We start from the raw sequence: 14,116 nt of genomic DNA, 5'->3' as shown, positions 1-14,116 counted from the left end.
ACAATTTTTCGTCATAGTTTTCGAAGCAAATACTCATTGCAGATGCTTGAAATTTTATCACTATCTTCTCTGAGGCATACCATATGATGGGAACTATTCTTCTTTAAATCCAATGTCAACTTCCTGTTTGTCAGTGCGTTTCATAAATTAACAAATTTTCGTTGCAGTTTTCTCAGCAACTGTACTCATAACAGATGCTTGAAATTTTAGTACATACTTTGTTGAGGCATGCAGTATGGTGGGATTTATTTTTATATGAATCTGATATCAAATCCAATTTTCCCTGCATAAACTCGTAACGTTTATAAACATGATATTGTATATTCACATCAGAGCGGGGGTATTACTAGTGAGCATTGGCTCACAGATTTCTTGTTGTACCCTGAGTCAGGAGAGGGCAAGCAAACATTATTTTGACAGATGACCTAGCTGACTTTCATACTTCTCATATGTATTCTTTGTAAAAAAAAAAAAAAAAAAAAAAAAAAAAAACTTATTGGATTCTAACAACTTTAACCTTTTGACATTGACCTTGGAGATTTACATACTTTAAAAATCTTGAACCTTGGCCATAAATTTTGTATGGTAAAGGTTAGGGCTTTCATACTTCACATACTGTATGTTATCCTCGTGAGAAGACTTTCTTTAGAAACTAGCAACTTTGTTCTTTTGACCTTGATCCTGGTATTTGTAATACCTTTAAAAAACTTACCTTTGCCCATTAACTTTTGAAAATATGGTGCTTGGGCTTCCAAATTTCACAGTTGTATTTCTTATGAGAATACTTTACTTTGGGTACCAAAATATTTAATTTACAATTATGAACATTTTAATCTTTGCTATGTTGCCATAGAGGGGCATTAGTGTTTCACAGACACATCTTGTTTCCTTTAATAAATGTATAAATGAGTAACCACAACACTTAAAACTTAGCCTTATATTTGCAAAAGATTGGCATTCAAAAAGCTCTGTCTTGCAATATTATTTATGTTTAGCTTTTTAACTGTAGATAATCTAGATTTATTACTCGTTGTGTATTAATAATTGGTCAATTAGAATCGATGTTATATGTGTATAAATGTGCATTGCCAAAGCAACAGTATTGATATCATACAGTGGTTAATGAATGCACCACTAACGATATTTTACTATCTTTTAGTAATTACAGGTTACAATATATCTTTTCACAGACAAGAAAACCCTATTTAAGATGGAGACAAGGTACCACAAAGAAAGCTTGCTTTAAAGCCATGAAAGGACATCAAGGTAAGGCCAAATAAAAAAAAAATGTTTGTTTCTGGGTATTATGGTTATATAAATTAATCATTAAGATTGATAGGACTAGACAGTAAGGTAACCTCAGAGTTTTTGAAATCCACTAGTCCCACTAGCCAAACAGGTAAATACATGTACTGTAAAACGAAAATATTTGGAGCACTACTAATTTTTGTGCCTTTGGCGCAAGATCCCCTGAACGCTAAAATTTATTGTGCGCTAAGATTTCTAAATATTTTTTATTTGTGTGTTCAAACCTTTCACATAAATACAATTTGTAAACTTGTAAAAAAAATCCTTGAGAGGGGAGGGGGAATTGGTGGTTCCTAGCTGCAGAACTGTAGATCTCCGAAAAAAATATAACTTATTGAGAGACCGGAGAGCTATGAGTACCTGACCCAGTGGCCAATGCCAATGGCACCCATTGTAAAAACCCACCTATCCTCTTTCCCCAAATATAACTTTTCAATACTGTCACTGAACTTATTTGTGCTTTTTCCAAGCTGATGTGCCCAGGTGAGCATAGAATCCATAAATAGAACAGTGAATGTTCTGTTGTCCATTGATATTGTCCATTGGACCCGTTTTAACAATAGAATTTGTTCCACGTAGTACATGCATAGGGGCTGGTCGTAGTAAATGCACAGAGTACAAGTTATCACCCCTGTTTCTTTTGCTACCAAAACATTACAAATACCGTACATGATAACACGTACTCTGTGCATTCACTACGACCAGCCCCTATGCCTCGAGTATTTAACAGTTTAGATATGACCACCATGTGCAATTTGATAGACTAAATTAATTAATTCTTACTGTGGACAGTGGTGAAACTGAGAGCTTGTCCCGAGACAAGGTGAGCTGAGCAATGTCGCCCATATGGCTTCTTGTTAACAGTTTGTTTAAATGTGACCACTGTACAAATAAATTAATATATCAGTATATTGCATGGGAGTGGTCAAATTTAAAGAGGACAAATAAGTCGTGACTTGATGACCAATCCCTATGCCTTGAGTACATTGTATATCCGACAATCCCAAACATAAATGTACGTGATATAACTGAGGAAATTGGAAATGTGTAGTCCTGAAAGGACATCTAGATTAAAACTCTTCTTCTACATCATGTACATTGAGACAATGCAAAATGGTACATACCTTGATATAATCCTGTTCAAAATGAATGGATTGCAGTTAATTTGTCCAAAATCTTCGTGAAACATAATAACATTCACTCTCCGCCATGCCTTCGTCATAAAATTTCCCTCGCTAAATACTCTCGAAAAATGATGTCATGTGATACAAGCTTGAATTTTAGAAAAAATAAAATGAAGGATTTATAAGCTTATACAAGGAGGATTGATTATAATTTGATGTCTAATTTTTTTTTTTGTTTCATTTTATTTTTTATGAAGGTCAACATGGGTGGATCCAAAGGGGATGGGACCACGTATGGTACCCAAGTCCCTTGACAAAAAAGAATATGCCTTATAATAAAATAAATGAAATTAAAACACAGATATGAAATCATTAATTATGACACTGAATCTCCCATCCCATATAATTGTATTCGAGAATTATAGTAGTAATATCTTCAAGACCCGGTCCTTTCATTTTAAAAATTTATTTTAGAGAAGATATTTTAATTTATTTTTCTTGCTAATGCCTATCCAAAATTTTCCACACAGAGATTTCTTGCAGGGATATGGATATCCTCCCCATAAAGTTCTTGGATCTGTTCTCAGTTGAATATTCTCATATGAAAATGCTGGTAGATAAATATCTGATTAGTAAAAGGATTTATCATCATGCTCATATCGTCTGTGATTTTCATATATTATCACTGTGTTCTTTTTCTATCAGTATTTTATCAATCCGTACGGAAGGACGGAAATCCATGGTCTTGTACTAGCAGTGTCTATCCGATGATAATTGTCTTTTAGTAAAAGGTGATAAGTGTAAGGATCTGTCAAAGAAATTCGCGTAATTTTCTACTCGCGGATTAAATAGAAATTTAGATTTCGCGAAATTATGACCCCGTTGAAAAATGTACGTCAACAGTAAATCCATCATGGTTGAAAATCCATTTCCATTAGAATGTCAATTATATTTTTGAACAGCAATCGGGATTTTATAAGGTTTTATTATACATCAATAATTAGCTTAAGTTGCTTTTTTGCAAAAAATATACACCATCAATACAAAATTTTAAAAAATCGAAATAAGAAATTCAATTTATATTATATCAAACCTGCTTTGACACCAGCATTTGTTATTAAAGAGATATGATTCCCTTTTTATCAGAATCTTTGTTGGAGTTACAGCTCATCAGAATTCTCAATGAAGAATATAGATATAACAAACAATATTCAATATCGAAGTCCATAAAACAATTATATAATAGTGTTGCATTATGCATGTACTATGCCTAAATAGTAGGCTGGGTTTTACACTTGGTGCACGAGCCGGAGGCGAGTGCACTATGTGTCAAACCCTGCCTACTATTTAGGCATAGTACATGCATAATGCAACACTATTGTTATTATTATGCTGACTGTTGTAATTATTTATGCGGCAATCTATTTGACTTTTTCCTGAAAATATCGGTGCTTAAACAGCGCACTTGCAAGAACTCATTCAAAATATTCATGCTAAAATTGTTTGCATGCTTAGTTATTTTGGTTACTAGTATTTTCTCTAAATAAGTGGGATTTTCTGTCCCAAAGCAACACATCTTTATTTTCTGTTATGTTAGTAAGCCTTATTTGTTTGCAGACGTCGATTCTCATTGATAATTTTCTTTTACATCCTTCAATCAAGCGTCATATAAAAAAGCGTTTTAATGACCCTATAAAATCAGTTCATCTAACGATCTGTATGTAATTACTAGTAGTTTGAAAGTTTGTTGTACACATTAATCTAAAGTTCCTTAGAATAATATAACTGTTTTCAAATAATATTTGTCTATTCTCTCCTTCTTGTGTCAATTGTATAAATTAAGTTTATATATTTAATAAAATTGCAGCAATCAGTGATCGTCTCTATGGCGTAATCGATAAGGCATCGGACTGACAAACTCATGGTCGTGAGTTCGATCCCCGGCGTGTGCACTGAAGAATTTTATTCAGTAAATAAAGCCGTGCACTATTTCGGCATAGTATGTTTACGCTATATAAATCCTTAGACCACTATGCGAGAATAGTAGGGTATGGGTTATATTGAGACAAACTGACAGGAAGCATAATAATACAAAATAGGAGCAGAGCAAACACGGACCTCCAAAACATCAGAGGTGGGATCAGGTGCAATGGTGGAGTGACCATCCCTGTCGACCGGTCACAGCCGTCAATAATTTACCTCGTTTCAGAAACTGTTCATTCGTAGAGCATGCTCTTGCGTATCGAATCAACTGAGATATATAAACTCCATTTGCAGGTGTTGATGGTATATTGCTGCATAAGTCAGGGAAGTTAACGATAGAAAAGTTTAAGTCATCACGTTTATCACAGAGCATGGTTGTTAGATTACCATTAACGTTTTTTCCAAGTAAAATATCCAAGTATGAAACAAAATTAAGTCGTCTTTATTTACCATCATTTACAGTTTTTATTTGCAATAAATTACAGTTAATGAAAAAATCTTTGAAAAACATATGGGCGATTTAGGTACACTACAATGTAAATATAAGGTTAATATTGGCTTTCCAAGTATTTCGTCAATTAAACTATTTTTGTATTAACTACAAAACTATCACTAATTAGGGGTATCATTTAGCGAACTCATTGCTCACAGTAACTCTAGTTTGGTTTTATATATTGAAAAATATTGAGATAACAAACACGCATTTAACTCAGAGGTCAATTGAAAGAATGGAAATGGTGATTGATTTGATAACAGAGGATAGTTTTTTTTCTCTACTCTTATGGACCTTTTCCATTCAATATGATATTTATGCAAGCTCTTGATTAAGCGCATATTAGATTTTGCTTTAATTCAAAGAAGGGGTTGAGTTTTATCGACATCGGCCGTATGTTACAGGTATAAGAACGCTGACATTGCTAGCTTGGGGAGACCTAAATATAACTAATTGTATAACTAACAAGAGGCCAATGAAACATAACGCTCACCTTAGTTAATGTTGATCTCAATATGCAGAATTATCCCCTACTATTCTTGTGTTAATGGTATATAACATTTTGGCCTTACGTATACCTTATACCCATTATCGGATGCATTTATAACAATAATCAATGTCTTTCTAGTTTAAGGCGATTTTGAAGATTTTTCTGAGGTATTTTTATTAAAATCCTTGGTCACCCTTTGTGGCCACTCGTACTACCCTACTCCTGGGGGTCAAGATTGAATTAAACTTAAATATAAATTGCAGTGAGGGTTTTGTGAAAGTTTCAACCTTATCAAAAGAAAGTTCTGGTACAAAAGGACAAATCATGCCAATTGTAAGTTTGATAAAATAAAACGTATATATTCTTGAGAAGTACATCTAGGAGAAAATTAGTTTACAACGACGACAACAAATGTCAATAAAAGAAGCTTTCTAGCTCATGCGAGCTAAAAGGGTTATGTCATAAAGTAGCCTGTACTAATTCTGCATTAAACTTATCTGAACAGAGTGATCAACCTGCTTTTTCAAAGTGCATTCTGGACTGAAATTAAAAAAATGATCTCTTAATACCGGTAAGTTAAACGACATTGTAAAAATGAAAACTTTGTTTGAACTTCTAGTTTGCAGTTATTCATAGCATGTTCAATAATATTCAAAAGATGCAGTTTTTTGCATCTTACATACAATATTTTGTTATTGATATGCGAATTCAGACGAACAGATACTGTAGAAGTACATTTTTCCGCGTGGTATTAATTTACGCTATGTACGCGGGCACAAATTTTCCGCGGAAATTTGTCCAAGCGTACTTAATATAAATGTAAGGCATATAGTGACAATCTAGGAAATCCGCGTAATTTTCTACCAGCGGATTGAGCATCCGCGGAATTATGACCCCGTGGAAAAAAGTACGTCTACAGTATTTTAAATTTTTGTTAAATTTAATTAAATACTGACGATAGTGATTTTGCTTAATATTATTTGAAACTTAAGGTAAACTTTTGCTCTTTTAACCTGAAAATCAATCACTTGTCATAATCAAAATTATAATATTGTTACTTTACAAATCAAGTATGAAGTACAATGTATTTCATTATTAATTGATTGATTAATGATTGCTAAATTAAAGTCATATTGCGAAGATAACAAACACAGAACTCGGAGTAAATCCATAAATTTAACATGATTAAGTTATTGCAGTAAGCAAAACAGGTATATGTATATCAAGTGTGGAACATATCTGAGAATTAAGAGGATTTGGACGGCATAAACTCAGCCTCATCTCCGTAATTGCCAACACTTTTACATCTGTTCCTATTCAGCTCTTGATCTATTTCTCCAGATGAAGTAGATATTGTTCACGTGACGTGCTTGACTCACAGCATACGGGATCACACATACATCTGATCCATAAAACATGAAACGAAAGAATGAACACTGGTTTTATAACATTCACTGAGTGTTTGTGTATAATGGAATAAGGGAACTCCCACCAGCCATCAAGATCTCGGTATGTAATCGTGAATGGGTGAGTATAATGTTTTAATTAGTGTGTTGTATCATCTTTAGTAAGATTGACAGCGGCTTGCACACAATTTTCTTGAGCTATGTTACTTTGCAAAGCATTTAAGAGACTAAACACATGGCGATGTTTATTTGTAAAAAGATATGCAATAATTATACCTGACTGTATTACTACCAAACTAACTAATGTAACATACTATTTATGAACCACGTAATGAAAGGCTTTTAATATTCTAAAGTCAATATATTTGAACTTATTGATGATTTTTTTTTTCTTGAGAAAGAAAATGTTCAGTTAATTAAATAAATAATATGACTACTTATCAAACATGTCCAAGAGCATTGCAAAAAGTATCTGATTTTTTGTCTCTTTAACACGTTTAAGGAACGTTCAGCTTTGTTTCAAACTGGATATTGATTGAAAACAGTACGTTCTCTTTTAGGACAAGATTCTTTGCATTGCCTCTTCTCTTTCCACATATCTGATTAATTAGTCCAGTGTAGAAATGCCTCATGGGCGAGGTATAATATCTATTTCAATCAATAACTGTTTTAATATTCCCGAACAAATGTTTTGTTTCTGTATAGAAAATAAAAATAAAGAATAAAAGTTTTTAATCGCACATTGCTTACGAGAATAATCGTTTTAAATGAGTTAGGAGTTTTTTGCAATGGATGTGTAACAAGACAATAAAACATGATCAATGGAATAAACGGGCCACTTCCTAGTGTTCAGTGCATATTAACTTATTAAGAACACAATTAGAAAAGTAATTAACAACCACTATTCAATAATAAATGAACACGATAACAATATTATTCATCATTATAACAAATATCTTTTCAAGACATAACATTAAGCAATTTTTTTGTGCAAACTTTGTTATTTTTCAGATCATGTTTTAAAGGAATCACTTCAACACGACTGTCTTTTAAGAGTGAGATATCAGGGCTTTCTTGAATGAAGTTAAATTAAGAAATTTAGGCATCATGGCAGCGGCTTCGAAGAAGAGACGAAACGTGATTATAGCCATGGACGGTAGTGATGCCTCGCTTAATGCATTTAATTGTACGTATAGGCACTCGACTATGGTGAGAGTAAAATGATCCTTTATAAATCAGATTGAAAATTCTGACAGCATGCATTTATACCACACGCGATAATCATGAATAAATCATACACGAATTGTCAATAGCACATGTGGACATTACTGTGTGTCACAGGTTTGTTTCTTTTCCCTCAATTAACCTTGGTTTATTTTTATGAAAGATGATCTGATGGTCATGGCCATTTCAAAACTTTGAACCCTTTGAAAATAACTTTTTTTAATATTAATTGTATGCCTTTTAAAGTAAAATTCAACTTTTTACTTTGAATATAAATATTCAATTAGTTTATGGTAGTAAAAGTAGTAAAAGTTATTATAATACTTTATTTTTTAGCTTGATCTGTTGTATATTATCTTGACCACTTACACCTTCAATGTACATTTCTATTAAATTTTTGTCTTTTGTAAAGACAAATGTCTGCTTTGATTTATATTTATTTTAAGATGTATACATTTGCTTATGATTTATACTGCTCCTTACTAGAAGATGTTCTTTTACCCTGTTTACAGTGTGCATAAATAACATATGCATATACATGTTTATTCTAGGGTACCGAACGATGGCCCGAAAAGAATCTGACAGGATAACTTTGGTTCATGCTGTTGAAATATACCACTCTATATACACTTCTCCATTATTTCATGGTAAAACGACTATTATTTATTCTTCATTTTTACTTTGCACATATTTACATGTATGTTATGAAAATATTTCTGCATGATTATTGATACATGTACAGTGTATCCATTATACTAGTAATTTCCAAAGAGTATCAATTTTTAAGTTAAATGGGCAGACCGAAATAAATTTTCATTTTAAAAATTAATCATCTCATATTACAAGTTATATGCGTATGATAATTAATCTTCTTTTAAGTCAAAATCTTTGATTATTGAAGGAAATTTTGAAACACATACAACACACTAACCTAATCACAAACGCAAAGAATATAGGTTCCTAATATTCTATTTTTTTCGACATCTTGATAAACTTTAAGTTAAAAAATGAAAATAAAGATTTATAAATTTAACTTTTAATTAGCAGAAAATATTTAAATCAATATATTCTAACTGCAGACATTCCATTTGCGGTGGATGTAAATGCTGTAAGGAAAGCATATGCTGACCATAAAATAGATACTGAAAACAAGCTTTACGACTTAGCCCTGTTGATGAAGTCATTTTGTGTAAGTAATCGATCGCTGCTTATTAACAACTGCAGGACACCGTAGTTCTGGCGGATTTAGAGGGGGGGGGGCCAGGGGGCCCGGCCCGGCCCCCCCCCTTTTCGAGTCCAAAAAATACACAATATTTGATAAATCAATGTTTCTTTGGTGTGGCTGTGGGCCCCTACCCTGACCTCAAACTGGTCGGCCCCCCCTTTTCAAAATTCCTGGATCCGCCACTGCTTCATAACGTTCTTTTAATGAAAGCATTTTTGTTCATTAAGTAATGAATTATTACAATTTTGATTATAGAAAATAGGTAATGATGCATGTATGTGTTATCCACCCTACTTATATAAAAGCAAACATTTTACGTATACACACAGTAGATATTGAATCATGCATGGTATTTGCTTCTAAATATATTGATGATAATACACTAAGAGATACAATACATAATAATGAATATTTCATGCAGATTGAGGGGAAGGTCCGAAGTGTACATGCAGACGATCCTGGAGAGGGACTAGTTCGCATCGCGGAAGAATTAGAAGCTGACATGATAGTGATGGGAACACGAGGACAAAACAAATTGAGGCGGACGGTCACCGGAAGTGTTAGTGATTATGTCCTTCATCACGCCACTGCACCAGTTCTTATTTGTCCTCCCAAACATGTGATTAAGTAGTGGAAATACGGTATAAAAGATTGATGGATACAAGAAAAACAATGATACAACCTGTGCCAAGATAAAGTCTATCTTGCCATTCACTCTCTCCGGGGTTTTTAGATGTACATAATTTAGACTTCCTTGGCAATTTCATTGTATTTGTTATTGTAAATTGCATGAGGTTTTCATTATTCAATTCATTATTCAATTCAGACTAGACACATTTTATGGAAGATAAGAAAAAAAGAAATCTTAAATAATTTTTCGACATTTTCATTTGTTTTTAACATATGATATAAAACATGTTGATACAAAAATGTTGCTTTAGTTATTTTGCGAGTTTCACTTATCCTGTGTGCAGTGCTTCAAATTAATCTACATATATATCAAATATATAATGACTCATTCTTCATCGATTATATTTGATACAAGTTGCTGTCCTTTAAATAAGGACTGCAATACCATATGCATGGGTTTTTAACCGAAATTCAATTTAGGTAAAATTTAAGTGTGTAACTATTCATGTAACTATTCATGTATATTTGTTCGCATTTTCTACAATGATCTGCCTTGTTTGACTTATATATAGTTCTTTCATAGCAAAATTGTAAAATCTTATCTCCGATTAGCCTTTAGTTTTGTCATTTTAAAAAATCGGGCTAGTTTGATACATTTAACACAATTATAACGACCGGGACTTGATTTATGCGGAATAAATCTATCATTTGAATTGAAATTGAAATAGATCTGATGGTACACGTGTAGAACAGCAATGTAATACTCATATTTTTTTTTCGGACCCCCCCCCCTTCCCCCACATGGAAAACCAGTGCTACAGGCCTCTATCAAGCTGTATTGTGCCCGTGAAAACTTGTCCCAACTTTCTTAAAAGCGAAAACTAGTCGTTTAATAAAGTTTTTAATGAAACTTGTTAATTTATCTAAATGCTCTAGTTTTTGAAGTTTGTCAATGTTTAATTTGTATATTCATAGGCGTCAGAACCGGGGGGGGGGGCTTTTTTGCAAACATAGACATAGGCATTAAAAATTGGGGTTTACCTTTTTTGTTGGTTTAGCCACCCTCCCTTTCAAGTAACCGCCCCACTTTCAATTTGCTTCCGACGCCTTTAATTGTTTATAAATTTCTCTCATATATATTATTAATACTTTTTAAAAGTATATGTATAAGAGAGAAATTTGGATCTGCCAATGAATAATTATATAAAGACGATATGCAGATTTAAAAGTGAGATTTGTCAATGAATGACATATTCTAATTTGAATAGAGCGAATTATTCTACGTGCAAGTTGTCTACGAGAGAACTCTCTAGCATTCTCGCGCATGCGTAGTCTGACATTTGCCCATGGCATCCTGTTTAACCTCGCTTATATATTTACTGCGTGGACTTCAGGGTCCACGCAATTAAATTCAATGATCTACATTGGAAATCAGGTGGAATACCGTCCAAACGTTTGGAATTGCTGAGGCAAGTATATACTAGTATCCTAGAGTACTGTATCATAATATATTCTAAGGAACATTTCAATATACCTGTACTTGCTTAATTTAGCAATATTGCAGGTATATTTAGCGTCCTTCGTGAAAGGAAAATGATTTTACATGTAATATCATCACCTCCTCTTCACCTAAGCAACATTTGCACTAGTTTTAAAATGCACCTAATCTAGATATAACCAATTTTAAGACAATGATGTCACTGAGAATATTTTGGACTGAAGAAATAATATTTTGAATCTAAAAAAGCTTAAACTAATTTTGATAATTATGTTAATTGTGAAGAATGCAATTACCTTGCTAACTTTCTTTTTTAAAATACATTAAAATTCTTTATAAATAAGATTTTTGAAAACTGCCAAAAAACTTTCTACATTGGTGTTCTCTAGCTCTCGAATTAAATCTTCTTTATATGTAGGTATGTGTTTGACAATGTGCAAAGTCATTCATTATTAATAAATATATGCAAATCAAATGTTATATAATTTTCATTGGATTTATCATGCACACGAATTTTAACTTTAGTTTTAGATAAGGAATATGCATGTGCATTTAATATAGATAAAATTTTCTCATAAAAAATCTCGTTTAAAAGAGATTAATTTGGAGCGTTCAGGAACAAATAACATTTCTGAGATTTTTAAGCATATTTGTAATTATTCATTATCAGAACATTCCAAAAAAGTAAGCCTCGAATATTCTATATTCTAAAGGTTGGTACAAACGCAAAATCTTCAAATCAAAACGGCATTTTAATTTTTCCTTGTCTATTGGAAATAATATATTATATATAATAATACTATAATAATGCTAATATATAATATAATATAAAATAAAAAAAAGAGGAACATGGATTAAATAATGAGTTAAAGCGTTACATTCCATATGTTCAATGATATCTTTCTAATTCAGCATTTATAACAGAATCGATATTTTGTTGGTAAACGAAATCAATTGGAACAGTTGCCATTTTTTGCACATTCCGCTGTTTTGATCATAAACTGTATTTTCTGGACATTTTATTCCAGTTGCTGTACCGTTTTCACATTTGTAATAAGCATCGCATTGCCGGTTAGTAAATTGATAATTTCCGTCTGATTGCCCCTCACAAGAAGGTAGCTCACCATGTGGATATTCAAGTTTTGGAATTTCGAACGGAGATGTACATTTTCCGTTGAAGGGAAAAGTCACTGTTTTCCAAAAACTATCGTATGGACAATATCCTTCACAGACGTTATGTTGTTTCTCACAGATCATGTAGTATGGTGAAAGATTTCTTATTGAATGTTCATGCAACCCATCTGATTTATTTATGCCACTTGGGTAGATGCTGTTATCGAAATAATGAGGGCTGCGGTTCGTCTCAAAATAGGCACCTGAAATTAAAAAAAAATCTATCCACTTAGAAATTTTTTTTTCTTTGGACTTCAATCAAATATACAAAACATAAAAATATTTTTTAGTATTCTATCATTCCACTCACTATGATAAATGAAAATGAAACCTGACCCATTCTAAAATTTACAGGGTGATATCATAACTCAATAAATTCTAAAGTTTACTTTAAACACCAGTCAAGGAAATCTGAACAGGCACTATATTTTATCATCCATTTTTTTTTTATCGTATGTATGTTCTCTATGTTTTATTATACTCACATTCATCTGATCCTTCATTACTTTTCCCACAAGAAATATATTTGTTAATACATTGTTGTGTTTCCTCTGAAAAAAAGTTAGGATATGGACATTCCTTCATTTCAAACAAGACTCTTATTATTTTTAACATTGTAGCTGTTTGAATCACAATAAAATTCACATTGTCTACCCAATCCAACTTGCCCCTTCTTGCATTCGCCACTTTTTGCTTCAAAAACTGTGTCATTCGGACATTTCGTTCCAGTACGTGTACCATTTACACATTTAAAATATACTCTACATTTTAAGGTATTGTAATAAAACTTAGAGAAATGGTATTTTCCATCTCCAAGTTCAGAACATCTCGTTGAACGTTCAGGTATTTCGAAATTAGGAGTACATTTCCCATTATATGGGAAAGAACTTGTCTCCCAAATTAAATCAGAGGGACAAAGACCTTTCTCGATAACTCTTTCTTGGTGACATATCACGTAATAAGGGGATCCTTCTAGATATGTCCAAGTTTGCATTCCATCTGATTTACCCTCACATGTAGGTTTCCATCTTTCACAGGGTGCTCCGCAACTACCGTATCTGCAGTGGCCTCTTGCATTTATTCTGTAATCACCTGGTTGATATAAAATGTGTTAATGAAATTTCATTTGAAACAATTTAATCAGTGTGTTAAGTATGTGAATATGTATGAGAGAAAGAAAGTCCTGGAAGTCTTACATTCACTTTTAATTTCAAGTCGATCGCCGCATTCTACTTCTGAATATTTTTCGCACTGAAGAGTTTTTGTTGAAAACATGTCTGGATATCTACATTCTGCCATATGAAATGGAAATCTTATATCACTGATATTAACTGCGCAGTTGTAGTAGAGCTGACATTCTACTGGGTGTGCAAAGATCAGGAATGGGTTCCTTTTACAAACGTCTTTCACCATGTTTTCTACGTAATGAAAATTCAAGGTAAATAAGTGAGCATGTTTCCTTTTTAAATTTCTTGAAAACCATTCGTATTTTTTAAAAATAATTTTTCTAATTACAATCTGATTGAGTCAGATGCTGACATACGCTTTCTGCCCAATTTTTA

At 32.6% G+C, this 14,116-nt stretch overlaps 2 protein-coding genes across 3 annotated transcripts; one reads left to right on the top strand and one right to left on the bottom strand.

The window, feature by feature from the left end:
* Window positions 1-6,706: 6,706 nt before the first annotated feature.
* LOC134280716 (stress response protein NhaX-like) lies at window positions 6,707-10,125 on the top strand. 2 transcript variants are annotated; one of them, XM_062763162.1, is made up of 5 exons: window positions 6,707-6,907; window positions 7,816-7,990; window positions 8,580-8,675; window positions 9,108-9,217; window positions 9,675-10,125. In XM_062763162.1, exons 2-5 carry the CDS (start codon window positions 7,912-7,914, stop codon window positions 9,882-9,884), a joined length of 495 nt encoding a protein of 164 aa, XP_062619146.1. In that variant the 5' UTR covers window positions 6,707-6,907; window positions 7,816-7,911; the 3' UTR covers window positions 9,885-10,125. The 2 variants fall into 2 exon arrangements, with proteins under 2 accessions (XP_062619146.1, XP_062619145.1); XM_062763161.1 differs by having other exon boundaries at window positions 6,707-6,925.
* A 2,135-nt stretch (window positions 10,126-12,260) lies between these two features.
* On the bottom strand, window positions 12,261-13,628 carry LOC134280715 (uncharacterized). Its single transcript, XM_062763160.1, has 2 exons — window positions 13,040-13,628; window positions 12,261-12,757 (listed from the first exon to the last, which is right to left on the bottom strand). The coding sequence occupies exons 1-2, from the start codon at window positions 13,293-13,295 to the stop codon at window positions 12,297-12,299; spliced, it is 717 nt and encodes a 238-aa protein (XP_062619144.1). The 5' UTR covers window positions 13,296-13,628; the 3' UTR covers window positions 12,261-12,296.
* Window positions 13,629-14,116: the final 488 nt, after the last annotated feature.

This window comes from Saccostrea cucullata, unplaced genomic scaffold, assembly GCF_032062105.1.
Source record: "Saccostrea cucullata isolate Sc308-1 unplaced genomic scaffold, CSIRO_AGI_Scuc_v1 ctg5985, whole genome shotgun sequence".
Lineage (NCBI taxonomy): Eukaryota > Metazoa > Mollusca > Bivalvia > Ostreida > Ostreidae > Saccostrea > Saccostrea cuccullata.
The sequence above is the reverse complement of the archived record's forward strand: the minus strand, read 5'-3'. Positions and strand labels throughout refer to the sequence as shown.

Coding starts and splice junctions, on each gene's coding strand:
- LOC134280716 (XM_062763162.1), top strand. CDS start 7,912: ATGGCAGCGGCTTCGAAGAAGAGACGAAACGTGATTATAGCCATGGAC. Junction 8,676..9,107: donor CACTTCTCCATTATTTCATG/GTAAAACGACTA, acceptor TTCTAACTGCAG/ACATTCCATTTGCGGTGGAT. Junction 9,218..9,674: donor TGTTGATGAAGTCATTTTGT/GTAAGTAATCGA, acceptor TATTTCATGCAG/ATTGAGGGGAAGGTCCGAAG.
- LOC134280715 (XM_062763160.1), bottom strand. CDS start 13,295: ATGGTACACGTACTGGAACGAAATGTCCGAATGACACAGTTTTTGAAG. Junction 12,758..13,039: donor TAATGAAGGATCAGATGAAT/GTGAGTATAATA, acceptor TTTTAATTTCAG/GTGCCTATTTTGAGACGAAC.